Genomic DNA, 27,663 nt, shown 5'->3' on the forward strand with positions numbered 1-27,663 from the left:
GCTATTTAACCTAGTTAAAAATGTTTATTTGTAAAAATGCAGAGAGCTTACAGTTACTGTTGTGCTGATCCATAAAAACCAAGCGTGGCTGTGGGGCCTGCACACTAGCATGGGCTGGGCAAGCATCAGGGAGTGACGTGGATGCAGCTGGCAGGGAATTAAAGGATCAAAACATAATTAGTGGCAGCCTGGGAGGAGAGTATGCCCTCTTGAGCACATTCATTGTTTTTTTTGTTTTGTTTTGTTTGTTTTTGTGGGTTTTTTTGTTTTTTTTTTTGTTTTATACAGGATTACAGAATTGGTCAGTCCATCTGTCCCATACAACATCCTGTTGCACTAATGTGTCCTGGACAGAAGCAGAACATGTATTAATTGATTTTAAATTGCCTACCTAATTATGCTCAAAACCAGCAAAGCCTGTTTTTTGTCAGCAGCCACTGACGCCAACAGAGCCCTCCCACAATGATCCTAAAATTGTATCAGCAGGAGAAAAATCTAAACCAAAGCATGTCAGCAGTGCTCTGAGATGCTAATTGCTGCCAGGCAAGCACCTTCAGTGGGGTTCAGCACATGGCCATCGGCTGGGTGCAGGTGCATCAAATGTGGTGGAAAAGATGTCAGCTCCCCTTCTGTATTCCCATACACATGACCCAGGCAGGTTGGAAAACAAACCACCCCCGTGCGTGGCTCACAATTCACTTTCACAGGGCATGGGGAGAGAGGAGTTTGTTGTTTTACAGTGGCTGATATAATTTTCCATGGGAGTATCTTTCTCCAGATTAGTTGTTTAAAAACAAACAAAAAAACCAAAAACACTTTTTTTTTCTGGGACCCATGGAAATGGTCTGTTCAGCCTGGCTGGAGTTCATGTAAATCAGCCTAATTCAAATGTATCAGAGTGAAGTATGTAGGTCAGATATAAGGACCAGAGCCAGGGCTGTGGCAACCTGAAAGGGCTTTAGAGGTCGTGGGGCATAAACAGTTCCAGCACGTGTCCTTGGCCAGGCTCTGCTCAGAGGACTAACGTGATCCTTGGGCGATCATCCCCATTGCAGCAGAGGCAGCAGCCAGGGAGAAGACACTGCTGAAGTAGGAGGGCTCGTGGGAGCTGCAGGGCACTGCTTGTTTGCAAAGGAAGTTAAAGGAGAGAGGGCCATACGAGAAGATGGAAGAAGACAAGGGGAAATGCAAATTCAGATCAGGAATAATACGGCTTTTGTACTAGGAAGAAAAGTGATGCCAGGGCTGCTTTACCTGGGAAAGGATGATTTCACCATTGTGACAGAGGTGGTGTCTCCTTCAGTCCTGAGATGCTGCCAAGGTTCAGACAACTGACGGAGGTTGTCCTGCCCCAGGCTGCCCCAGCCACGTCCAGAGATGACTAAAAGGGACTGCTCTGATGAATGGCAGAAGCGTCAGGGAACAGGCTCGCTGCTGCTGCTCACACAGCCACAGTGACTTGGGCTGCCTGAGCTGGGGAGTAGCAGGGACACCACCCAGCAAAGCAAGCCGCAGGTGCATCCCAGCGCTCTTTCAGAGACAGCGTAACCACAGCCAGCAGGTTCAAATAAGCAGGCACTGACCCAGTTACAGACTTGAGCCCTGTCCACACTGGAGGGAAGGGAAGGGGAGCCCCAGATGCAGAAAGAGGGTGGTGGGCTGGTGCCCAGGATACAGTGGCTCTGTGCCCTGGTTAAGTCACTTCCCAGCCCCCAGCGCAGCTCTGCAAGCAGCACAGACAAGCTGCAGGGCTCGTTTAAGGCTGGCTGTAAGTAATCCTCTTGTTATTCCATACGAGCCTCCCCTCCTCCTCCAACAAATGCAGCCAGAGGATGAGGTAAGCACCACGCTTCATTCCTAGCAGCAGCAAACCTGCTTCTGTGGGCATGAGGAAGGCAGGGCACTGAAATAGGTGGCACAAACCGCGGGTGTCTTTGTCCCCCTTGTCCATCCACAAAGTGCTGGCAACCAACGCAGGCAGCTGGCATGCTGAGCACAGGGGTACCCGATGCATTGCAGAAGGCTTGTGCTTGCATTTTGGAAGTGTTTCAGCAGCCTGCATCTCTGCAGCTCCTCAAACAAGGCTGCACTGGGGCCGCAGCTCTTCCCTGTCTCGCCACATGGTGCAGACATTTTCATTCAATTTGTCTAAGCGCGTGCATGTACAACGTGGTCCCATCACAGAGGCTTCCCTTCATACAGCAACCATTGGCTCCAACCTCCCAGCCGCAAAACTACTAACATTCACCGTATGCACAGAAGACAAGGCAAGAAGCAACGGACTTAAACTGTCACAAGGGAGATTTAGGCAAGAGACTAGCAATGTTTCCTCAGGGTGATGACAGCTTTGTCAGATTATGAAATGTCCCTCAGATGCTTTCCAGGTCTTCAGGGTGCTGATCCCATGCTGGGAAGGACAACAGATTTCTCTCGATCCCATCTGCCCCTGCCTAGCTTCCTGCACCAGACTGGAAGTGCTTAAGGGCAGCACCAAGCACCATGGGCCCTGATCCTCACTGGGACATGAAACAAGGTGCCTTCGTGCCTGGCAGCACACCTGACAAATCCCTCCCTGCTCCTGACCTGGTTTTTACCTTCACAGTACTTAGGAAAGCACCCAGGCAAGCAATCACCCTGACTGGATGAAAGTATCAGATGGAATACTGCAAAAGAGATGTCAGCGTTCACAAAAACTCTTCTGTGCTGGCAGAAAAGCTCAGATTCGTGTCGCAGGCTCCTCCACTCTATCACCACTAATAATGACGTTTATTAGTAGCTATCTTAATATATTGTCATCACCGATGTGACTCGCACCAGAGGCGTTTCACATGGAACTGGCCAGTGAGCTTCCCTGGAGCTTTAACACCCATTTACCAGAAACAATCGGACAGCTGAGGAACGCCGGCACGCTGCAAGAAGACAAGCTTGCTGATCCTTCAAAAAGGTGAAGAGTCGCAAGGCGATTCAAGGCAGCAAACGGACACTAATCAAAATAAAAGCTGCTCGAGAATTAAGGAGAAGCTATCATTAATGCCCATTAATATGGATTTCTGTAACCTCTGTGCTTTGATGGGGTCAGGAGGTTACAAAAAGGCAGCAGTGCTGTTGTTGTACTGTAAAGGCACTGAACTGCTGCCTGAGTTTTTTTAGCAGATCTTCTCTTGTTACACCACCTGGTAAGTCGGAAAGAAATTGGCATATAAGAATTCTTTACCTACCATGTGTTTTGTTTTTTTTACATTATTTTAACTTGCATCTCTCTTTTGGAAAGTATAAAAATGGCTAGGTGCAAAGGAGGTAAGAGAAACACTAAATGATGCCTAATTCAATACATGGAATTTTAATCTTGAGGGAGTGCCAGGAGAGTTATAAAATTTCTAGAAACAAACAATATTTACAGAACTTAAAACATGCAAGAGACCTCTCCAAGTGGTGTGAACAGTTTGAGTCCAAGGCACAGATGTTATGTTTTACATACATAAATGTAAAATAATTTGTACATGTATAGGACGGTTTCCATTAGGCAAATCATAATAGCATAGAGATATTTCCAGATAAAAAAGTTAAAACTCATCTTCAACTGAGAAATAATACTAAGTGAAATTTCACTGGTAGGCACATTCCTTAGGTGAATGAAATACAAAAGTGAGCGAGGTGATTATAATGCTTCTGTTCTAGGGAAAAAAGCATAAAGCAAAACACAGGGCACCAGCCAGCTACTCTGGGATGAGACTGGCAGAAGAGTCTTGAATTCCAGCCCCTGCCCTAGTGAGCTGCCTTCTCAGGGAGGTGTCACTGCTCCCCTCCAAGAGAGCACTGCCTTGAACCTCATCGGTCAGCCTGTTAGCTGCAGAGAAAACCAAAACCTAAACACACTTTGGGACAGACAAGGCTTGCCTAGCTGGAGACACAAATAACGCCAACACTGGTGCACACACTCTGCCAACAATGCCTGCAAACCTTCAGGAAATTAGGAAGACAATTATAATGTATATGGCTGTACAGCCATAAGTAGGGTAAGGTGGCATTGAACACTGCTGGGGTTTGCTGCCCTGTGACTGCAGGGCAGAGCCACCTGCACCTCCAGCCCAAGCCAGACATCCAGATGTTTTTGTGTGACTGGACTCAGCAACTCTCTCTCCCAGGCTGCCAGAAATTGCTGCAGGAAACCACTTCTCATGGAGGCCAGGAGAGGGAGAATTAAGCCCAGCTTAACTGCACAACCGTGTGACTCCTGTCCCACCACACGCTGCTCCTGAAGGCACTCACAACCCATCCCTGCCACCCCAAACACAGTGCCACACCAGTGGTGTCCCAGGCAGCAAAGGAAGTATCCACTGGGCTATATACTGGATGCTGCCGAGTGAGGACAAAACATTCCAGGGAAGGGAAAAGAGTTACAGCCCATGTGCTGCTGTCACTGCTGAATTACTGCTGAGTGCATCAGCTTGTGGCATCCTTCCCTTATAACACTGAAAAAAGCAACAGCCCGCGTCCAGGAAATAACAATGCCAGTCGTGACCTAGGACAGGGTCTTTACCCTGGAGAGTATGCGCTCTTCATAATGCTAAGGAACTGTAGTAGGAGGCAGCTGAAAATGAGTCACCAGAGCATCTGACAGCCAATTTAGCAAAAGCAATCCTGGCTGTATAGCAGGAGAACAAGCCTAAGACAGAAAGCATCTGTTCACAGCACATCTCTGAATAGGACTTTGCTTGCTACGGAAGCACACCACACTCTTGATCTGTGCAGACCCCACTGCAGTGGGCCATGGATCTAAACAACAACAGCCACAAGCAGCAGCTGTGGCACACTGTGTTCTGCCAACTGCTCCAGACAAATGTCCCTATGCAGAAAGATAGATGTTAAGATGATAAATGTTTCTATGCAGAAATGTCTCTATGCAAAAAGGAGCCACGGAGTCTCATCCATGGAGACGTTCTTGCATGTGCTAGAAGAGACTCAGAGCTGGACACAGTAGAAATCTTCAACAGATACAAAAAGTTCCAAGTGACAGCCATGCTGAAGTAGCCAATAATTCCACAGATTCTGCCTTCAGCACTACCCCAGGGCATTCCTGTGTCACAGGTTTGGTTAGTGGTACTGGGATGTTCGGCTGAAGTGCTAAAGCAGTCCCAAAGAGACTCACGTTAAGCCACTGAATTCTGGGAATTACCCTCCACTTTCAGCTGAGTCTGAAGCTCAGCCTTCAACTGACTTTTCCTCTGCAGCTTTGTGTTTCCACCATGCCTGAGAAGTAGATTTGGAAAAAGTATTTTCACAGCATCACACAGCTCTGCAAACTCTTTGCTCACAGGTATGTCCTAGAGGGGAAAATCAATGCAGGTAAGCAAGTGCATGTTATAATTTACCATCCCTCAGGAAAAAAAATAATAAAATAAAATAAAATAAAATAAAATAAAATAAAATAAAATAAAATAAAATAAAATAAAATAAAATAAAATAAAATGATATTGCAACATATTCTGTGCTCTCTCAACCCAAATACAAAATTCTACCACAAGCTTGTGAGATCTGAGACTGTTAGCCAACACTACCACATTATGGGTAGGTATGAAATTTGAGCAGCAGGATCCTGCTCCCCTTCTCTGGCAAGAAGCAGAAGAGCTAAGCTGATGATGGAAGCAGCACAGGAATCAAAGAAATATATGGGTGCAAGCTCCTCACAGCACTACTGAAAGACAATGAATTAAGGCAGATAAAGGTGGGAAATGCCCTGCCCAACACTCTTCCCCTGCCCCCCCCCCCCAAAAAAATCTGGAGAGTAAGTCAGAATAATGCCAGGATAAGCATTAAGTTCAGCATAATGGTTTACAGAAAGAAGTTTAAAAAAATGGAAAGAAGGAGGTACAAAGGACAGCTATTGAACGGCAGAGGAAGGGTCAACTTTTCAGGGATCATCAGGTCTCTGTAAGGCAGACATATGGATTGTTCATAGCAAAGGGATGTCCTTCTTGATGAAGGACATGATCCACCTGATGGAAACAGTTACAGAGGTAACCTGACTGTAATGATTAAGTGCAGGTGACTGCAGGGAAAACATTTCCCCTGAGCTCACCATCACAGACTGTGTAGCCCACAGTGATACAGTCGATAGAGTCAGCAGAGTTAAGGTGCAAGTCTTCCCATCCTAAAGCAGACCTACACATGAACAGCTCTCATATACTTACCTCAGATGTTGTCATATTGTATGTGATTCAGGCAAAACAAATCCCTTCTCAATAAACGACTGAGTAACTATCTCCTCTTTTTAGAAATTATAAGTACTTGCTAACTAACTGATCCTAAGGGCATTAAGCAGCTACCAGTCTGAGAGAAGGCCTCTATTCCAGAATTGATGCTCTCTGGTAGAGTACATGAGATGTCTTGTGCTGACACCTACCTGGTGACAGTCTTCCCAGATCTAGCACAAATGAGGTTCTTGTGCAATATAAGGGTCATTTAGCTTCATGAAAAATAGAACAGAAATGCCTCCAAAACTATTTGTATCATCAGAGTAAACAGAGCTCAAGTTTCTCAGGGAACTTCTGAATTCAAAGGCCAGACTCCTCCCACCTTTGTGCTGAGAGGTGAGCCCTGCTTCTGCCACACACTGCTGCTGCCCAAAGCATTAAGTAATGCCCAGTTTGGTGCATTCATGCACCTCACTTTGCTACACACACACGCTAAGTGGGGCCTAGGCACATACAAATGTGTCCATATTTCCAACCTGGGGGCCACTCCCAGTCCTCACTCGCCTACAACAATGCCAGAGCTAGAATCCCTCTGGCAGCACTTTGTCATTCCCATACTGCACGTGCAACCGCTTCCCTCCCCTCCCTCTTCTTTCTGGTGTTACACTTACTGGCAGATCCAGGACCTCCACACCGGTGCCAGAATTTGCCTGTAGAGCTTTGAGGACCCCACAGCAGCCTTCACTCTGCATGGGATTTCTGATCATCTGAAAAGAAACAGCGACAGGATATATGACATCTCTTCTCCTCCCTAACATGTTTTTCTTTGTCATGGAAGTTTCAACTTGTCTCTTCAAGCTGTGCTAACACAAAACTGTCACCTTCCTACAGCAACAGCCAACCATCAGTCACACGTTAAAAGCCTCCTCACGGCCAGAGGTCAAGAGACATGAGCTGCATATCTCAAAGAGCACAGGCTGCAGAAATGGCTCATAGTTGAACACAGACACCCATAGGAGTCCACCCTTGAACAGAAAGGTGTTGCAATGCACACAGAGGAATGGTAGCCACAGCCATGGGAATGGGCCACCCAGGAGCCCCCACATCAGCATAGCCTTGCTGCTGGTCCTGTGGCACAGCTCCAGTTGGGACACCAAGATTTCCTGTATGATCTTTAATGGTACCAGTGGTCCCCAATGGGTGACATACCAGTATGAGGAAGAAGAGAGATGTAGGGATGGGCTTTACGGCCAAGAAATGTCTGTGAAGACAGGTCACCACCATGCAGTACTCCCTCAGAACTGCCCAAACAGCAGGCAAAGGCAAGGAGTACAGTGGTAGAAGGGCTCTCAAGCAGCCATCCCAGTGTTGATCATCATGCCCAGCTGCACACTACTGCTGCAGAGAAAGGACACTGACAATGCTTGAATGTGGCAGGACAGGCTGTGGTTCACACAGTAGCAAGCTCACAGAAATCTCTGTTGACAGAAGAAACTGCTGGATACAACTGCTCTGCCTCAATGAGCTTACTGCAGGGAAACACGGGAGGAGACAGGCTGGGGCAAGTGGCTCCCTGATTTTGCTGAGGTTTGCTCTAAGAGGTTCCAAGTCAGGACATGCGTGCATCAGTGATACTTGAACACACATAAGAGGCTCGAATACCTTCCTAGGAAAGTTACTTACGTTAAGAGTCTTTAGAGTCTTGTTTTCTTTCAGGCCAACTGCAAATCGCAGAGCTCCTTCCACAGAAATACGATTATTGCTAAAAACAGATAAAAGGAATGCTTCACACACTGAGATGATCCAAGTAAATAACTGTATTGGGAGGCTGGAACTGGCAAGGAGTTACCAAATCCAGCAGCCTGATAGAGGCATGGCTGTCACATCTCCATGTCCCCAGGTTCAACTAGTAGTGAGGCTCACCATGTATTTCCAATAGGCAAATACACAAACGTATAGAATCATAGAATGGTCTAAGTTGGAAGGGACCTTAAAGATCATCTAGTTCCAATCCCCCTGCCATGGACAGCAATGCCACCCACTAGATCAGGTTTCCCAGGGCCTCCTCCAACCTGGTCTTGAGCACCACTTGTACACCACTCATCACTGGCCTCCACTTGGACATAGATCCATTGATCACCACTCTCTGGGTGCGACCTTCAAGCTAACTACTTATCCACTGAACAGTCCATCCATCAAATCCATATCTCTCCAATCTGGAGACCAGGATGTCACGTGGGACTGTGTCAAAGCAATATACACAAAATATGCAACATATATGTGCATGGCTGGGCACACAGACCAACAGAGACAGAAATTCAATATTCATACTTTGTCCCTCTTTCTTCGATGCTTGCTCCTCCCCAAACCACCTGGATCCCTTTGATTGCCTTTGGTTTCTCTCCTAAACATCCCATAACAGGACTTGTACAATCCCCAAATGCTCTTTCCCCACATCCCATGATTCTGTGATTTAGTAAAACTTAAGTGCTTAGAAATACCAGTGGCCTTTGCTTTCTGAAGTCTCATCTAGAGGACAAAAGTCTGTTCTGCTGCACCACCAGTTGTAGTGGGAGTTTCCTACACACCTAAACAGTGTAAGGCAAAGAGCTAATTTATTCTTCTAGTGCTGTAAGCTGAAGACGCGCCCTGCTTAGACTGAGGAGCATTCAGGTGTTCATGCCAAGCAGCCCTACGTGTCCTCTTGGCGACAGGTATGAGTACAGGCACAGATCTTGTGCTAAGAGTTGTAGGCACCTTCCTGGTCAGAGCAGTCTGTACAAAGAGCCCAGGTGCGTTATCACAGACATTGCAGTTTCATCAGTCAGGCCAATTCACTCACGGCTCATTAAATCAGATATTCTTTACTTTCCAGGAGCCTGGAAATGCCTGCTAACCTTATGCTCTTGCAGAATGGTTAACTGTCAACCCATCTGCAGGGTTTGATACTCTGCACAGTTCCTCCTGCTCCAGCCTTCCTCCGTCATGTTATTGTCACCCAGAATCATTTCTAATTAGATTAAATTCTCCATAGATACACAAGCTTGCACCACAGCCTTCCTCTTACCATCTTTGTCTCCCCCTTTTTTTTTTTCCTTCCCTGGGACAACTTCCACCTGTCATATTAATGACTGTGAACTTGTTGAGATCTCAGCTTCTTGGCTGCCTGGCTTCCATTGCTGTTTCTCAAGCAATCCAGTCCTAAGCATGCCTGCCTACACATCATGTGCTGAACAGAGGCAATGGTCCAGTTCCTGCTCCAAGCACGAGATTTTTCTCTCATGCTCTTAAGCCGCATTTCTGCAGGTTCTAGCAAGCTGTTTTCTCATAACTGATCAACTATCTCATCAAGGCCCCTCTACCAGTTACAGCATTCTTTTCTTTGTTGTTGTAAACCAAGGCAACTTCAATCCCATCCTTTGCCTCTCATACCAATCTCTTCTTAAAGTATTGCCTGGCTTTGGACTGCAAGGCTGATGCAGAACTGTTCCCAAGGAATATGCAACTGGGGGATGATCAGATCTTATTGCACCCCAAGTTTAAGGATAGGAATTGGCATTTGGGATGAGACCAGCAGCACTCGTATTTTGTGGTGTTCCCCCTGCCTTACGCACCTACTGCTCTCTGGGGTAGGAGATCCCAATGGCTGCTGCAGGCTTTGCTCACCACATTTGATCTCAGCGCAAAATGGGAGAAAATGTGGAGTGGGACCAGAGTCAGACTCACCTAATGTTGAGCTCTTCCAGTACATTGTTGGTTTTAAGAGCCTCCCCCAAGGCAGCTGCGCCACTGTTGTCAAAACCATTGTAGGAAACATCCAGCACCTTGAGGAATATGTTTGCCTGTAGTTTGACATAATCATACAACTTAAAATCTTAAAATTTCCCTGTTGCTTGATGCAAGCTCGAACAGCCTATTTCTGCGGACTACTATCCCTTCTACTGTCCAAACAGCAGTTGGAGGATTGCTGCACTAGTCCTTGGATGGCACATGTGATTTGTATTATTAAATTACTTTAACGGCCCCTTTCAGCCTAAGAGACTAGAAGAACTGTTTCTTATTTTAATGAGAAACTACTCTCTTTTAGTAGAATAAAACTGTATATTGAATAAAAAACAATTTCAGTATTGATTTATGAATCAGAAGTGCAATGAAACAATTCAAAACATTCATTATAGTAATTTTTTACTCTAAAAAGGGAAAGAAATAGAAATAGAGAAATGGAAACATAATATGTCAATAAACAATGGATAATTTTACTTCCTTAATTTCAAGGTGTGTATGATCCCAGATCAGAGATGGCCGGTAGACAGACAAGGGCATAATGCAAACAGCACATGATGAAATTGACACTAAAACAGATGAAGCTTCGTGTGAGATTTCAGAATTTAAAAACAGGAGTGAAATCCATTTCCTACCCCCAAGCCTTTGGCCAAAGCAGCTGCCCCTTCGCTATGGAAATGGTTCCAGCTGATTTTAAGTTCCTTTAGTCCAATGTTTTCTGCTATTGCCGCTCCAAGAACTTCACCTTAAGAAAAATATATGATGCCGAACAGTTTAAGAGTTAAACTAATCAGCTGCTTTGCAAAGCAGGAAGCTTGAGTCAGATTAGGTATATCTCTGCAACTGTCTGTATTACCTCTGGGCAGGCAATTAGAACTAGAACATATTATTTTCTTTTATACCTTGTTTACCATAGACACAAAGCAGAAGCTGTCAGGCAATAAAGTGAATGTGTTCTCTGACTACAGGCTGCAAATGTAGCCTGTGAAGAAAAAATCCAATCACCACGTAACAGCCAGGATCTTCTGCTGATGCTCAAGAGCTGATTGCACAGGCTCATTCTCCAGCATGATGTGACTCTGAAAGCCAAAACCAAGTAACAGGTAGCCTCCCACAGCCTCTGGTGCTTCCTGAGCTCTGGCCTCCAGCCAAGGGGTGACAGAGAAGCCAGCTCTGTTCTTTAACCACACCCAGAGCTCTGAAATCTGAAGAGACTTTCTCAGCAAATATTCTGCAAGTGTCTGATGGAGCAGGAAAGAAATGAGGTCAGCAACAAGCACAGAAGAAATGGAAGCCATGGCCATGGCTGAAGACCAGAAGACAGGAAAGCTGTTTGACTGTAAAGGCAGCAGGAGGTCAGCAGAATGGACAGCAGGAGTGGAGAGAAAAGCAGCCATTGCAGCCTTCAAGGTAATGAGAAGGAAAAAACAAACAAACAAACACACCTGAAAAGAACCCAAGTGAAAAGCTGGTGTCTTCCCAGTAACCAGAAGAGATGAGGATTATGATTGTTTCCTCTCTTGTGAGCCAAAGAAGCCTAATGAAGACATGGAGGATCTTCAGGGAGACTATAGCAGGTGAGATGTGTGATGATACATGATTGTAAAGCAGTAGGTGGAGAGAACGTGGTGGGTTTTTCACAAAAAACACAACCAGGTTTGGGGAGGAAGAACATGGATCTGACAGACTGCATGGGATGTGGCATGGGAGAGCAGAAATTCAGCTTCTCCATTTTCAAGCGTATATCCATCACAGACAGAGTTGGAGGTGGAGTGATTTGGCGCACAACTGCAGGGTGAAACCAGGAGTAGGGAGAGGATTTGTGAATATTCAGCCTGGAAATCGTAGCAGAACACATGGCTGGGGTTGTCTAAGGGCAGCCACGGATAAAGAAAATGAAGCATGTGTCAGCAAATGCAAAAAGTGAACGAGCATAAAGGTTGAAGAGTTAAGAATTAGCAATGACATCATGAGGAATGTTCTGCACAAGTGAACAGTTGGGAAGAAAGGATAGGAGAGTTCAGCCCAGCACAAGTGAGCCTGGTGAAACCAGTACAGACTAAGGATGAAAGAGCAATAGCTGGGCTTCCTCACATCACAGAGCATCATAGGAGCACTGTGAATGCAAGGTGTACTGATTAAATAACAGCACGCTTAAAAATCAGAAGCCAAAGACAAAGAGCAATATGCATTAACAAGGTTGAGGTGTGGGGAAGGCACACACTCACAGGACAACAGGAAAATGGAAAAGAAATAGCTAAAGTCACCGGCAAAGGAAGTCCCAAAACCACAAGTTGTCAAAGGTGGCAGAGTACCAGGGAAGCATGCCTACCTGCTTGACTCTCGCACCCTTCCCTTGGCATTTGCAACCACCCCTCAATGACAGGGAGCTACGCTAGAAGGCAAACTCATCTCTGCTGACTGTTTTCTGTTCTTATTATGGGTTTTATACATCTGTGAAGGTGGAACTGAAATAATGATCAAGAAAAAAAGCAAATAGTTCAGTGAAAGAAAGTTTCAGAACTTGGAAACTAGTAGAAACAAGGAAAAGAGGTAGAACAGGGAACGCTTGAAATGTTGTAAGAAACAACAGAGAATGAAAATGAACACGCCTTCACAGGTTGGCATAGGTTTTGCCTATGAAGAGCCAAAAACACTTTTCAATAAACTGAAAGTATTAACCAACCCTGCTCCCCAAAGGTCTGAGGCAAGCAAGCAACTCATTAAGCTGCACTGGTAACTTCTGTAGCATCCCTCTATATGCGAGGTATGCAGACAGAACTTTACCTGCTTTATCACCAAACATGTTGTAACTCAGATCAAGAATTTCCACTTTGCTGTTTGCTGTGATGGCATCTGCTAAATACTTTGCTGCATGGTCATCAAATTCGTTTCCTGACAGCTGGAGGGACACAATTGTATTGTTTTCTAGAAGCATAGCAGAAAAGGCCTTAGCTCCCTCAATGCCCAATTTGTTGTCAGATAAATCGACAGCTGAGGAAAGAAAAAAACATTATCAGATCATTAAATTATACCATAACAGTTGTCAGGAAGGCGCCTGACCTCTATGCTTTAATGGCAGAAGTAGTGTCAGACTCAGAAAGTAAGAATGATGAAAACTGGTCTAACACAGTATTTTAACAGGAAAAACAGAACTTCATTTTTCAATTCACAACCTGTCCCTAAGAAATAGCCCTCATTCAAGTTCCACACATGAACACGGAATGAGTCGGAAGTGCAGAGCTGGCACAGAACCTTCTTCCCTGGCCATATGTTTAACTGCGAGTGGCTACTTAACTTATGAAAGGCGGGAATCCTGACCCTGGAAAAGCAGGGACTGAAAACAAGATCTCTAGACACAAGACTACCCAAATGAGACTTAACTATGAGGAAGCAGTGCTCTGCTTTTGCTCCCAAATTACTACAGAATTATTAGACATGAAGGGTCTCTGGGAAGAGCAGATGAGTGCTGCTGCCTGAACAAAGGCTTGAGATTCAGTATAGATGTGCTTCTCTTTCACCTGTCCCTACTTAGAAGCTGTCTTCCTAGATGGCAATCCTGAAAATTCTACTTACAAAGCCCTAACCATTACTTACTATAACCTCTGAATGGTCTAAATTTCAGGTGCATGCCTTTGATCCACAACCAAAGCAAAAATTTGCTCTTTTTCCTGATAACTCTTTGCAGGAAGAGCAGGACTGAGCTGATTCCAGTCAGTTAAATCGTAACTTCCAGTAATGAAATCATAACTTCACAAAAATAAAGACAGATACAGATCCACAGATACAGATGGAGAAAAGTGAGAAAGCACCACAGTTTTAAACATTCACTGTTCAAAGAGCACCCCAATTCCCTTTCACAAAAAGTTTTCACAAAAAGTTTCACAAAAGCAGTCACCAATATAGTGGGATTGGCTAAATTCACAAAGCCAGCACAATTTCCTCCTCTACAGCGAAGCAGGAACAGATGCACCAGAGAACAGCAGGAAGGATAATACAAACCTGAAATGTAGCAGTTTTCTTTCAGCATCTCTGCAATTGCAGCTGCCCCTTCTCCCAGCAGCCAGTTGTCACCCAGGTCTAACTTGATGACAGAGGTATCAGCCACCAAGGAAAGAGCTAAGGCCTTGGCACCCTGCAACAAAAAACTCACAGTGGGTCATTTACGGTTTCACCAGGTTCCCAAAGCTCTGGTGAGCTTTCCTGTTTCAGCTCTTAGCCTGGCAGGGATCGGGGGGATTTCACAAAGCAACCAGCAGGATTCGCAAAAAGATCTCCCTTCCAAAATAATTTAAAAATAGACTGGAAAAGCAAATGCTGAATATGGTTTACATTGAAGAGGTTTCATTTACCTTGTCAATTGTGAATTAATACATCTTTCCACAAAAATCAGGAAAAATGCTTCTACTGACAATATTCATGATGTAGAGGGAAACTAGCCCCTGTGCCTGACAGCGTGCCTTTCTGGACATCACTTCTACCTGGCAGCCTGCGTGCACAGCCAGCACGAGCACCCCCTTTGGTTACTGCAGGCTGCTCTGACTCCTGACCTCTACATGTATGAAGCTTGGATGCAGCCAATATCAAGGGAAATTCTTCATTTCAAAAAAATCCCTAGAATTAAACAGAAGTGTTGCAATGACCTTCTGATTACTCAAGTTACGTTCTCCAGCCCTGGGTATCAGACACAGGAAATGAACTAGACGGAGACTCAGAACTGTTGCAGATGAAATAAACTTAACAGAGCAAATGGATTTATCAAAAATCACTATGAAAGGCTGTGCCCTTTTTGTGGTCCGATTGACTAAAATGCCATGCACCCTGAAAGCAGCTTTCATCGGTAGAAGCAGCCAACAAGAACCAACGTGCACACTTAAAAATGATTGTAATTTCTTCTTTTGAGGCACTGAAACAGGCTGCCCAGAGAAGCTGTGGATGTCCCATCCCTGGAAGTGTTCAAGGCCGGGCTGGATGGGGCTTTGAGGTGTCCCTGCCCATGGCAGGGGGGTTGGAACTCAATGACCTGTAATGTCCCTTCCAACCCAAAGCGTTCAAGGACTCCATGATTCTTTAAAATGCTGAGATTCGAGTTATAAAATGCAGGACACCCCAGGGGAGACTACACACTCCCAGGCAAAGTTCTCAATCCAAAGGGAAGCGTGCTAAAGCGGTATTTGCACGTCTCACCCTCCAGGTCTCGGGAAGGAGATGCCTTCCTGCTCTGAGCCCCACCACTGCCACTGCTCCCCAAACCCAGGTGCCAAACGGGGGAGGGGGGATAACGGGAAGGGGCAAGTAACAGGAAGAGATAACGGGAAGGGGGGATAACGGGGAGAGATAACGGGAAGGGGGGATAACAGGAAGGGGGGATAACGGGGAAGGGGGTAATAACAGGAAGGGGGGATAACGGGGAGGGGGGATAACGGGGAGAGATAACGGGGAGGGGGGATAACGGGGAGAGATAACGGGGAGGGGGGATAACGGGGAGGGGGGATAACGGGAGGAGATAACAGGAGGGGTATCGGGAAGGGGGGTAACGGGCGAGGGCGGAAGGCGCGGACCACCCCCGGCCCACGGCGGGCACCCCTCACCCGCGGGCCCAGGCCGCGGTGCCGCAGGGGGATGGCGGGGCCCCGCGGCCGCCGCAGGAGGCAGGAGGCCGGGCTGACGCCGCAGGCCCGGCACGCCGCCAGGTACGAGCTCCCTCCCGCGGCGCCGGGGGCGGCCTCCGGGCCTGCGGGGCAGAGCGAGGCGCGGAGCCCTTCACCGGGCGCCTCGGCGGTGCCCGCGAGCTCCGCCGCCGCCCCCGGGCCCCCCGCCGCCATCTCGGGAGCCGCGGCCGGGCCCCGCGCCGCTGCCATGGCGGCGGCCGCGCTGTGCGGCGGGCTGCTCGACTACAAGACGGAGAAGTTCGCGCTGACGCGGAACCGGCGGGTGGGGCTGCTGCACCGCCTGCTGCAGCTCGCCGTCCTGGGCTACCTGCTCGGGTAGGGCGCCCGGCCCGCCGCGGCTCCCCCCCCCTCCCCGGGACGGCCGGGCCGGGCTCACCGCGCCGCGCCTGCCGTGCCGCCCGTCCCCAGGTGGGTGCTCGTGGTGCGGAGGGGCTACCAGGACACGGACGCGGCCCCCCACGTCTCGGTCATCACCAAGCTGAAGGGGGTTTCGGTCACCCGGGCGAAGGACGCGCGCAGCCGGCTCTGGGACGCGGCCGATTACGCGAGCCCACCTCAGGTAGGCGGCGGGCCCCGGCCCGGGCCCCGGCCCCGGCCCCGGCCCCGGGGGGGTCGCGGCCGCTCCTCCCGCAGCGGCCCGGCGGGTCCGGGGCGAGCGTGCGACGCTGTGGTAAGGGCCCCGTGAAGGGGGGCAGCTCTGCTGCCGGCAAAGATTGCGACCTCCGAAGCGAGACGCCTTGTGGAAAACGTAGCGGTGCCAACGCGGCGCTGAAGACGTGTTCTTGCCTCCTAGGGAGAAAACGTGCTCTTCCTGGTGACCAACTTCATTGCCACAGCCAAGCAAGCCCAAGGCACCTGTCCCGAGGTAAATAAGCCGTGCTGTTGGTTAGCCTAGGCCTGCAGTGGGGTCGATGTGTAACACCTGTCGGTGCTGCTGCTGCTCTGTGGCTGCACGGGAGCTCTACAGCGATCCCCAGTGCAAGACCAAACAGAATGGAAAAGGGACAAACGCAGCTGATTTCCCGCGTTCTAGTTGCTCCAAATTTCACTTGCTTGTTTGCGCTCACTCGCATAGCTGCATGAACCAAGCCATGTAACTGAGCGGTCCAGCCAGAATCACTTGTGACCAGAAGGACGAGGGACACAGTCTGTTGGGTCCTCCACAGCTGTCTGGGCTTCTTCAAGGTTGGTGACGCTATATGATTTTTACAGGCTTTCTGCTGTCCTCTGACGTGGGATGTGCTGGGGAGGTTAAGTTGCATTGCCTCACGCTTATTCCATATTTGCACTGTGCCTAGCATCAGCAACCTCATCACTCCAGCCCCGGCTAATGCTTTTCTGTTACCCATGTACCTCCTGCAGTCATGTATATCCTTGACTTCTTCACTCGCTGTGAAGACTTGCTTCTCTTACCTCTCTTCTGCTGTTTTCTGTGATACTTTTGAACACGTACTCCATGGACACCTCTGTTTCCTTTATAACTCCCTACTGCAGTGCTAGTATCTATTCATCATAGTGGCCTGCTTTTAGGAGGAATGGAACACAAGGGCTAGGTGGTTTCCCAATCAACAGTCACTCAGTGGTATATATTTTGTGAGAGAAATCTTCCCAATAAGGCTGGATTCAGACTGGCCAGCTCTCCCAGACTGGACCCTGTTCGGTAGACAGGAGCAAATGTTCTTTAAGCTAAGCCATTGCTGTCCCCTTGTGCCAGAGCCAAGCACCGTTTGTCCTAATGGTTCTCTTGGCTTTTGCTGTGGGCTTCTGTGCGGCGCCCAGCTCGATCCTGCTTCCTGGTTCACCCCGTGCTGCAGGTTCCCAGGCAGGCTCTACTTGGAACACGGTCCACAGACTGCAGAAGAGGAGAAGCAACCCCATTTTCAGGCTGGGGAAAATGGTCATCCTTTAACGTGTTGAGAATTCCTAAAGTACTGATAGCTGTAGGGATGTCCTCAGAGGAAAACGTGTGCCGTAGAGTGTTTCAGAGCTTTGGCATGGGTGGTCACTGGCATTTCTGGATGCTCATTTTTCCAGTCTGCCAGCCAAGTAGACAGCAGAGTATTTAATCTTGTTGTTGCATGTCTGGATGCCTGTGAGAGCCTTCACCCTGCGTTGCTCTCTCTCCAGTAGCTTCTCAGTCCTGGTTTTCAGGCTGTAGCTGAAATGTCTTTTTGGAAAGCTTTGAAGATATAGCAGTGGCAGCTTTTGAGAATATTCAGATCCTCCTGCAAAGTTTAATTACCAAAGTACTCTGTGCTGGCAGACCAGGAAGCAGGTCCAGCTGGATGCAGGGCAAATTAATACAAAGGTGTGTTCTGATTGACTGATAAGCATTTGGCTTCATGTGTGCATTACTGGGTGATTTTGTTCTTGGCACTACCCAAGTTGTGAAACAAAAGGGAACTTATGCTGAAGTCGTAGCCAGCACCCTAACACAGGCGAGGTTGTTTTAGCAAGTGATATCTGTGCTGAGCTCAGACCCGTGGCTGAGCAGTGGCATATCTCCTAGGGAGAGCATTCCATACTGATCTCCAGTACTTTGAGTGACTGAAAACTCTCTGCTTCTCTTTACAAGGAGCTCTGAAGGTTAAAGAAGATGACCAAAATGGCCTTAGAGCTAGAAGGCATTAGTCAGCCTTGTCCAGATGCAAGCTCTGAGGCTAAAGGAACATTTCACATACATTGTGGTGTTTAGCACATCTAGTTGTGCTCAGCTCTTACAGCACCGGATGCTTGTGAGTGTCACATTGTCCCAGGTGATGGAGGACTGTGTCCTCAGGATGAGATGGTTGTTAGATTTTGGGGAGAAGCCTTATCCCTGTTTGCTCACATCTGATGCTACCGGTGGTTTGCTCTCCCAAGATTTGCTTTGCTTCCTGGCCCCAGTGTGTGGCTGTACAGCTGTTGAGGGCTGGGAATCAGCAATTGTTTCTGATAAAGATTAAGAGTAAAGTAATTCTCTATCCAAGAATATTTATTTTTTATTTAACCTTTCAGCTCTGAAGTTTCAACAATTTATGCACAGCAGGTCTCAGCTGTTCACACAAGCATTTCTGCCCCTTTCTGAAATCACTTTTGTCCCAGGAACAAAAATGCTGTGAACTCTGAGCAACACCTGGGCGTAGAAGCTGAGCTCTGCTGTGACCACCTTGGGGGATGTCTCCTGAAAAAGTGCGGTTGTTTACCTGCTTGTCATCGAGGCTGTTCTAAATGCTAGTGAGCTCATGTTCCTGTCCTGTCCCAAACCTGCAGTTCTTAGGTAGATTCCTAGAAAAATGTTACTTGTAATTTTCCCAAGACTGTTTCACAACTAAGATGCAGCCACAGTCTAGAGAGCTTTAGGAGCACAGATCCAGGGCCCCGTGATGGCTTTTAACTGAGGCTAGATCTCTGCTTCTCTCACAGTGCATACTTGCAGTACATGTAACCTTGTTCTGATCATGCCTGTGGAGAATGCCAATAGATTTTCAAGGCTGACTTCCACAAGAAGATAGTAGAGGATGCATGTTGAAACCTTGGCCAGGCTTTCTGTAGGTTTTCTGTTGCATCGTCACAGACTTCAGTATAAAAATTTCTTCCAAGGTTTGCAACTTGCATGCCCTGCACAACCAGAAGTGTCTGTGTCTGACAAGGAGCACGTGGCATGTTTCTTATTTTCTGGACTTCAAAAGGGACTGAAATGCCCATCTGCAAATGTTGGTTGTATAGATTCTGCTGGAGGTGGAATCCTGGACATCTGAATCAGATTGAGGAAGACTAAGTACTGTTATGAGCATGTCTCTATTACAGCCTTTCATGTGGGTCCCTCGAGCCCATGGGCATGGGAGGCACAAACCTGGCAGGCACCTCTCTGCAGCAGTTGGTCAGGACTCCCCGTTCCCTCCAGTAAGCATTCCTTCTGAGGTCTTGCTCCCAGGCCAGCTCACCTCCTTGTTGGCACGTCTGGCCCAACGTTTGCTGTGGAGCACACGTTCCCTTGCACACCTGCACTTGCTGCAGCTGGTACACCCCAGGCACGCGGGCCCCTCTGAGCTGTGGTCCCACTTGAGCTGCTGGCACTCAGACCCCCATACACACACATGCACACAGAATAGAGCCCCTCACTCAAGAAAATAGCCAGAAATGGAGTTTAATGTGAAGATGGGACAGTGCTGATCAGGTGCAGGGCATGGCCGGACATGTGTACTGACCAGCCTCCTCTTTACATGACACCAGTTGTTACTATCCTTATATCTCTGTTTTCCAATGTTTGTTCTTTCTCAAATCACCTAGGTCCATCCCTTTCCCTGCTTTTTCTTCTTCCCCTAAACATCCCATAGAAAGCCCTGCACAATCCCCAAATGCTCTTCTGCATCCCATAATGATTCCCATACCCTCAAGGCAGTGTCCCCTCTCAGTCCCAAAGGCGCTTCAGGTTGCTGCTCCTCTTGACTTCTCATAATGAGTTTTGCACTATGGGGCTGAGGCTTTCCAGGGACAGCCCTGGGAGGGGCCTGGGCAGAAGACTGCTTCTTCTGTCTCTGTAATTGGGGTTTCCCCACCTGCCTTTGGGTCTCTGGGCATGGGGAGGTGCATCTCTGATGGGCTGGCGGTTCCTGCGATGGTCAGGCAGTGGCTGGGGAAGAGTGTTTCCTGTGTTCCCTTACCTGCCGTCATCTCTGTTTGAACAGGAGCTTGTTGCTGCTCCTAACAGTCAAGCAGGTTCTGAGTAGGGGTGAAGCTTTCAGTCTCTGCTGTAAAGCTTCTTGCACTGTATTTGAGGACTCTTCATCCCATCCCTGGGGGAACTGTGGTGGTGCTTTACAAAATACTCTAGGTTCTGCCCAAATAAGGTCCTCCCAAACCCGACTGTGCTTGTTCCCAGTTCTAGCCAAGAGGTCTGAGCTAGCACCCAAGGCTTCCCCTGCTGCCAAGGCAGAAGCGCTGAGCACCCCAGACAGGCAGAAAGGATTGCCCTTTGGAGATGCCTCCCTCCTCAGTCTGCAGGCTGCCCAGGGCGCTGTTTGGGAAGTGATGGATGTCTCTTGTAAGTGTTGGGAACACGCACAGAGAAACAGGAGCAACTGCACAGAAATGTGGGTAAGTGACTGCGTGGCCTTAATTGGCTGTGCAGCGGGGTAACAGCACTTCTGTTCTGTCTCTCTCAGAGCCCCTCTGTGCTAGATGGGATGTGCACAGAAGACGTGGACTGTCCCGTGGGAAGCCCAGTGGTTCATGGCAATGGTACTGGGTGTTTTGCTAAAAATAATAGTAATAATAAAAAAGTTTTAATTCCTCATGCTTGTTAACAAACAGATTCACAGAGGTGCCTAACTGCACAAGTTCAGTGCTTTTGTAAGTGTGCACTGAAGGTCTTTCCAACCATTTATTCTTGACAAAACCTGTTACTGCCGGGAGAACAGATGGTTCTGGCAAAAGCTGATGTCAGCATCAAATGTAGAGTTGCTTTGTTTTTGATGTTGGCTGCTGGAATTGAAAACAATGTGCTTTGTTTTCGGCAGGTTTTCCTTTTGTAATAAAACCTGGATTTTATTTCATGCTGATTAATATTAGAAACCCATGTGAGTTCAGCTAGGAAAGGGATATTTCAGCCTTAGGTTGACAGGTTGGTTGACAAAGCTTTGTGTGCCAGATTACCCCCTGCAATTTGTTTCCCTCTGGGGAGTAGGTGGCTTCAGCAGCTGCCAGGCAGGAAAGGCACTGCTGGACAGGCACTGAGTCAGCAGCAGCACCCAGTTTCTTGCCTTTGTAAAACAGCCACCTGGCCTTGAAGGGAGAGTTCCACAGAAAAGTTCTTGGATGGGGAAAACACTGAAGATGATCCCAGGGTCATCTTTGTGGTTCAGGAGCTGCAGAGAAAACGTTTCATTAAGAGAGTAGTAAATGATGCACATTGTCTCATTTCTAGGGATAAAAACTGGAAAATGTGTGATGTTCAACACTACCCATTCCACCTGCGAGATCTATGGCTGGTGCCCCGTGGAGAACAACACCCTGCCCAGGTACAGTATGGGGTCAGAGGACAGCGGGTGGCAAGAGCAGTCTCTGAAGAGCAGTGCTTTGGTTGCTGCCCTTTGTGGTCTGCGTAATTGGTATCCTGATCCTTCCTGCCCAGAGGTAGCCAAGCTCAGGGTGGTCTTTGACTGTGACGTTGACCTACTGGTCATTTAAGCCCAGAGGACTTCACACAAGAACGTTGCTTGCAGTTGTCCATAGTAGCCCAAGTCCTGGGATCATGGAAGAAACTGTAGAGCAAGGGGAATGGGGACATGTCTTGGCCACTGTGCAAAAACTGAGTTCATTGGTGGTTGTTTTCCAGGAAACCTCTTCTGGCTGAGGCTGAGAATTTTACTCTTTTTATAAAAAATACTGTCAACTTCACCAAATTTAACTTCTCCAAGTAAGTATGATGCCCTTCAACAGGGACTGTGTTTGCAGCATGGTCCAGCCTCTATGCTGAGCTTGTCTGCCCAGAGGCCGAGCAGGCAGGATGTACCAAGAGGCCATGGTGCCATCAGGGACAGGCCAGGTGGCTTGGGCAGTTAAGATTCAGGGTGATGTGTTCAGGAGAATGCTGGTTGCTTTGGCTGCATATGTTTTTGCATATGTAAGAGCAGTGGGATGGGGAGCCCCAGAGGGATTGCTGACCTGTCTAGAGCACTGCAAGCAGAGCAGAAGGCCAGTCATTCCCAAGGCCTCATTTTACCTCATGTTTTTGCATCTTAGTCCCTGCAAGTGCATGTATTGCTGAGGGTTTCATTAGAGCTGTGATTTACCAGTCATCTAAATACGAGACCTTAGCCTGTCTTGAGCATAGCCTGAGCCAGTGTTGTCTACCTCCCTCATCTTATAAGCAGGTGCAGTGTTTTTCACCCTCTATAGCAGCATGCTTCCTCGACTGCCTGCTTGAATGCACAGCTCCCCTTATCGGTGGGAGGGGAAGGCTGCGGGAGAGGGGGGCTGGTGCCTGCGGGGGATGTTGTACAGGCAGAAAGGAGAGAGAGAGAAGGGATGAAAATGCAGCCCCAGTGCTGCCTTACTCTGGCAAGAAAAATGGCTTGGGTAGCTGAACTGCCCCTGCTGTCAGTCTGTGAGCTAGAGCTGGGTCATTACATCTCACAGGGTGCCTGACACCATGGGAGCAACGTGCCAGGGGAAGAAAGAAGCATGAAGGCAGAGGTGTGGGGGGGGCGGGAGCTGGGAGAGAAAGGAGCATGGCAGGCTGCACCAACCAGCAGGTGCTGTCTCCGAGCGTGATTTCCCTAAGCCAGTTACCCTACACCATCACACAGACCTAGGCTTGACAAGGGGCGATGACTATGTGCCCCTGAAGCAGGAGCATTTCCCCCGTGCATCACTCTTTGGGGACACCGGGACCTGTGGAAGGGTGTCCTCAGTCTCACAGCAGAGCACCATGGCCTCCCACACCCTGCTGTACCCGTGACAGCTCTCTCCCTCTTCTGTCTCAGGGGCAATACTTTGCAAACCAATGACCCCACCTATTTCAAGAGCTGCACGTACGATCCGTTTTTCAACCCTTCCTGCCCTGTGTTCCGTATCGGTGACGTGGTAGAGGCAGCTGGGGAGACCTTTGGGGATCTCGCACTGCTGGTATGTGCTTTTCCTCTTAAAACGTGGAAGAAGACTGCAAATTTCCCAAGGGTGTGGGTAAGGGAGGGGCTGGACTGACCCCTGAAATGCAAACGGAATGGCCTGAACTCTCTGTGATCTCTGAAAACCCTAACAGTAGAGAACTCAGCAAATCTCTGGTCGCTGGAGTAAAATGCGTGTTGGTGTGCTGCAGGGAGGAAGCATCAGCATTCGCATTGAGTGGGACTGTGACCTGGATCAGTCCACTGCCCAGTGCCAGCCGCAGTACTCCTTCATCCTTGTCGACAAGAGGTACAATTTCAGGTGAGGGTGCCAGGACAGTGGCCACATTGGTGCCTAAGATGAGCACACTGCAATCACTCAAGATCTTGGTTTTTCTGAAAAGAGCAGCAGGGCTAACGGGACCCGGTAACCCAGCTTAGGGTCTGTCAGGTGCGGAGCACCATGGCATTTTCAGGACCTCATAACTGAGCTCTGCTTGGAGGTGCACAAGCCATGACCTGGCTGAAGGCAGGGACGTGTGGCTGGCCGTGGTTGCTCTGGGAGCTGCCTGCAGCGCCGTGCTCCTCAGCTGGGTGGTGAGCAGGTGCCTGCTGCCAAAGCCAAGCTTGGGAGATGTGGCAGCACATGCATCACCCACATCCCTGGGTGCTGGAGGAGACGAGGTGTGCACAGGCACATAGCGTCCATGGGATACATGTGGCTCTGGCAGGCCTTCCCTAGTCCTCCTCCCTCACCCTGCCTGTGCAGAACTGTGGTGGCTTCCTGAGCCTTGTCCAATGTGTCTCCCACAGAACGGCCTCTTACTACTGGGACTCCCAGCGACGGCCCTACCGGAGCCTGATGAAACTATACGGCATCCGCTTTGACATCTCCGTGCATGGCCAGGTACCATGTCGTTGGAAGACCCTGCACGCACAGAGCTGTCTTGCTTTTCACCAGCGGTGACTGCTTGCTCTGCTCACTGCTGCTCCCTCCTGCCACTAAGCCCTATTGTCATCTTCTGGTGTTGTTTCTCCTCACCCTGGTGAGTTCTTTACCTCTTTCCAGAGATTTATTTCCCTCTGAGTTGATCAATGGAGGATAGCAGGAAAAAATGGTCTCTCCCATTTGAAGAGCAACTTCTTGGTAATGCCCTGAGCAGTGAGGTTTTCCATGCTGAAAATCTGCCATGGGCGTTGTGAGATACTAAGCCCTATAGTCAAGGTGAGCTTGTCTGGCCAGGCATTGTGGGCATCCCTGAAGGACCTGTGGTGGGAGAACCCTGGTGAAGATCAACCTGAACTTTTCTGAACCTGGACAGTTAATCTCTTCTTCATTAATTGTACCCTTGGGGAGGAAAGCATGGGCATGAGCATGGCTGATGCTACTCTGTATAGTGCCACTGACAAACTCAGTACTCACCGGTGCAGGATGTGGCCTTTGCTGGGAGGACTTGCCACCCTGAGAGATACCCACAGCAGCTCACCTGTTGTGTGTAGCAATGCCTTTTTCGCTTGAGGAGAGACAAGCATAGAGTGTAGGGCAGGGCACACCATTTCTGGGTGGTGAGACCAGGTCAGGGAAAGTGTGGAGCAGGAGATAATAGCCAGGAGAGACACAGGAACCCAAATATCTTTTTTTTTTTCTTTTTTTTTTCCCCAGAGTTATCAGACCCATTTGAGCAGAGAGGGATGCATTGCATCAGGGATGTTTGCTGTTCTGCAGGGTGTAGTTCCGTGTGTAGCAGTCTTGCAGCAAGACAAAGGCTCCCCCTGTGCCTGTAGGAGTTAGGTGGGTCAGAGTAACCTGTGCTGCCGTTGAATCATGAGCTGCCTCAGTTGCTTCTTTCACAGCCCAGTGAGTTTCGAATAAAGTCTATAGCAGCCAGTCTCCTACAGTTGGGCACGGAGCAATGATCCTAGTTTCCTCCAGCACCTCCCCTTTCGCAGGACAGTAGGCTTTAAGCACGCTGCTTGGCTTTTCTCACAGCCCTCTCACTATTCTCTGCCCACTCTTTCTCTTTCACCCACTCTTTCTCTTTCACCCCCTCTTTCTTGGCAGGCTGGGAAGTTCGGCATAATTCCTGCTGCCGTGAGTTTTGGCACTGGCATTGCGTTCTTCGGAGCCGTGAGTGCTAAATATGCTCTTTTCCTCTGATCCATGGGCCAGGATTTGCTACTCATCTGCTGTTTCCCCTGCCTGCCTGCAGTGCCAAGCTTCCCTACTAAAGGGAGCTGGTGTCTGGCTCCAGCATGGATGTTGCCATTGCAGTCCCTTGTGGACCTGTCTGGCACGTGCTGTCGCGGCCCTTCCCCTTTGGCAGGGTGACGGGGAGCCTGGGCTCTCCCTCTGCCCTCCCCTTTCATCCCAGACATAGTGTCCCAAAAGACCACTTGTCCTGTCCCTGTCCATTATGTGGCTGTGACCATGGCTCTGCACTCTACCAGCCCTGATCCTTCACTGGTGCATCACGGCCCAGGTGACTGGACCTGACCTTGAGCATCTCCTGGCAGCAGGCTGGGCCAGAGAGGTCCCTGCTGCACTGCCTGGGAAGCTGGGCAGCAGAAAGCTTACATAGTGCCCCTGTGCTGACAAACTGGTAGAGCCTGGAGTGGCAGCCAGCCAGGCTTGTACGGGTGCCATGGGCAGAGGGCCTGGCACTCTTGCACGATGATCCACTGCTGACTGCTCTACTGCATATGTTCTCCTCTAGGCCACAGTGGTCTGTGACCTGGTTCTGCTCTATCTGGATACAAAGGCTGACTTCTATTGGAAGGAGAAGTTTGAGGAGGTAAGAACAGGCTGCAGGCTGCAGGGCCACTTAGGAGAACTGAAATTAGAGTGAATTTTGTGAGCTGATTGAATTATTTTCTGCCCTTTGGCAGTTTGCAAGATCTGGGAAAGCGCAGGTGGAGCATTTCTCAGTCTGTCCTCCCTCCAACTCTTGGAACTCGGTGGCTAGTCTGAACTGCACCTGTCACAGGTTTAACTCTGACAAGATTAAAGACAACAGATAACTGAGAGGGAACAGGGGGACCCAGCTGGTGCCCAAACTGCAGGGAAAACTGTTAGACAACAAGGAGTCCACAAGGTCACAGCCAGGAGCCTGGGCTTCCCCGAGTCTCCTACACAGGAAAATTTTAAATTGTTCTTTACCTTGGAATTCTGAAGCAGCTCCACATTTATTCACCCTCTTCAGAACTGAATCTGGCCAAACTGTGTGTGAAGAAGGGCAGATCTTCATAGCGTGCTGGAGCTATGTCAGTGTCGATGCTGCAGTTTAGCATCAGGTTTTCTTGTTGTGCATGGTGCTTGGCTTGGCACTGCCCAGGTGAATCACAGAGTCACAGAGGTATGGACCAGGAGGCCCTTTCAGAGTTTTTTCATCCAAACTCCCCATCAGAGCAGAACTGCTGCCAGCCCTAGCACAGGTCATCTTTGGCTTTATCTGGCTGAGTGTTGGAAGCCTCCAAGCACAGAGATCCTCCAGGTCCTTGGTAAACTGTCCTAGGGCTGTACCATCCTACCAAGGAAAAAAGTTTTGCGCAATTCCAGTCTGAATCTCAAGTTACAGGTTGGGTTAGAGTCTCAAGGAATGGATCTCCTTGCACGGGACTGAGCAGAGCAGGACCACCTGCCTAGGCTGTCCACTTGTATGTAGAACATGTCCCTGTTCGTTTTGCAGGCAAAACCCCCCAAAGGTAAGACAGAGGCAGCAGCTGAACCACAGTGGGCTGACCAAGACATCAGGAATGCTCAGTGACGATCACTGTTCAATCTGGAGTGACCTCCAGATAGATGTGATGGGGGCACAGCTGCAAGCCCAGTGGATGTGGCCTACTGCTGGCCTGAAGGCGCATGGCTGGGGCTGTGGTCTGCCCTTCCTCGAGAAATGCTTGTATCAGCAGGAGCCCTGGGCACACAGAGCATGTGTGGAGAGCCCTCACTTGGGTGTCCCCTTGGCACAGTGCACAGCCATGCAACTCCCAGGGCCGATGGGCCATCAGCCAAGCGCAGCCACGCCATTGAGCTGCTGTGGGAGCTGGAGCTTGCTGGGAAGCAGCTGGTCCATGCTCAACACAAGAGGCTTAAAGTACTTTGCGCTTCTTCCCTTCCTGGATGGCTCTTGGGGTTGATTTCCCAAGGAAAAACAGGGATGCAATGAAATAAAGCTGTTCAGAAAGTGAGAGGTGGCTCTGCTCTGTCTTTAGCCCACAGGGTGGCTGTGAAGGTTTTGTGGCACTGCTCTGTCCCTTGGACCCCTGTGTCCTTGCCTGGTCACATACAGAAAGGGCAGTGCACCAGCGTCCTGAAAGCACTGGGCTGCCCACCCTATCTCATCCTGTCCTGCTTGTTGGGGAGCGTGTCACAGTGCAGGATGTCTCCATCCTGCCACTTGCCCGAATGGGAAGTGGCCATAC

At 48.9% G+C, this 27,663-nt stretch overlaps 2 protein-coding genes across 12 annotated transcripts; one reads left to right on the plus strand and one right to left on the minus strand.

Annotated features, from left to right (window-relative positions):
• Positions 1 to 2: 2 nt before the first annotated feature.
• Positions 3 to 15,817, minus strand: LRRC74B (leucine rich repeat containing 74B). Of its 2 annotated transcripts, XM_066979305.1 has the most exons (8): positions 15,569 to 15,817; positions 13,980 to 14,112; positions 12,765 to 12,971; positions 10,613 to 10,722; positions 9,921 to 10,036; positions 7,878 to 7,956; positions 6,866 to 6,961; positions 3 to 5,324 (listed from the first exon to the last, which is right to left on the minus strand). In XM_066979305.1, the coding sequence occupies exons 1-8, from the start codon at positions 15,800 to 15,802 to the stop codon at positions 5,151 to 5,153; spliced, it is 1,149 nt and encodes a 382-aa protein (XP_066835406.1). In that variant the 5' UTR covers positions 15,803 to 15,817; the 3' UTR covers positions 3 to 5,150. The 2 variants fall into 2 exon arrangements, with proteins under 2 accessions (XP_066835406.1, XP_066835407.1); XM_066979306.1 differs by lacking the exon at positions 12,765 to 12,971.
• On the plus strand, positions 15,696 to 27,146 carry P2RX6 (purinergic receptor P2X 6). 10 transcript variants are annotated; one of them, XR_010825620.1, is made up of 12 exons: positions 15,696 to 15,964; positions 16,058 to 16,208; positions 16,443 to 16,514; positions 20,797 to 20,872; positions 21,558 to 21,651; positions 21,969 to 22,049; positions 23,119 to 23,260; positions 23,454 to 23,563; positions 24,055 to 24,148; positions 24,311 to 25,033; positions 25,304 to 25,369; positions 25,956 to 26,033. XR_010825620.1 is itself a non-coding variant. In XM_048051302.2 (12 exons), exons 1-12 carry the CDS (start codon positions 15,837 to 15,839, stop codon positions 27,003 to 27,005), a joined length of 1,170 nt encoding a protein of 389 aa, XP_047907259.2. In that variant the 5' UTR covers positions 15,696 to 15,836; the 3' UTR covers positions 27,006 to 27,146. The 10 variants fall into 10 exon arrangements, 4 of the variants coding, with proteins under 4 accessions (XP_047907259.2, XP_047907260.2, XP_047907261.2 ...); XM_048051302.2 differs by lacking the exon at positions 24,311 to 25,033 and adding an exon at positions 26,928 to 27,146; XR_010825618.1 differs by having other exon boundaries at positions 24,311 to 25,369.
• The last annotated feature ends 517 nt before the right edge of the window (positions 27,147 to 27,663 follow it).

Source organism: Anser cygnoides, chromosome 17 (assembly GCF_040182565.1).
Source record: "Anser cygnoides isolate HZ-2024a breed goose chromosome 17, Taihu_goose_T2T_genome, whole genome shotgun sequence".
Classification (NCBI taxonomy): domain Eukaryota; kingdom Metazoa; phylum Chordata; class Aves; order Anseriformes; family Anatidae; genus Anser; species Anser cygnoides.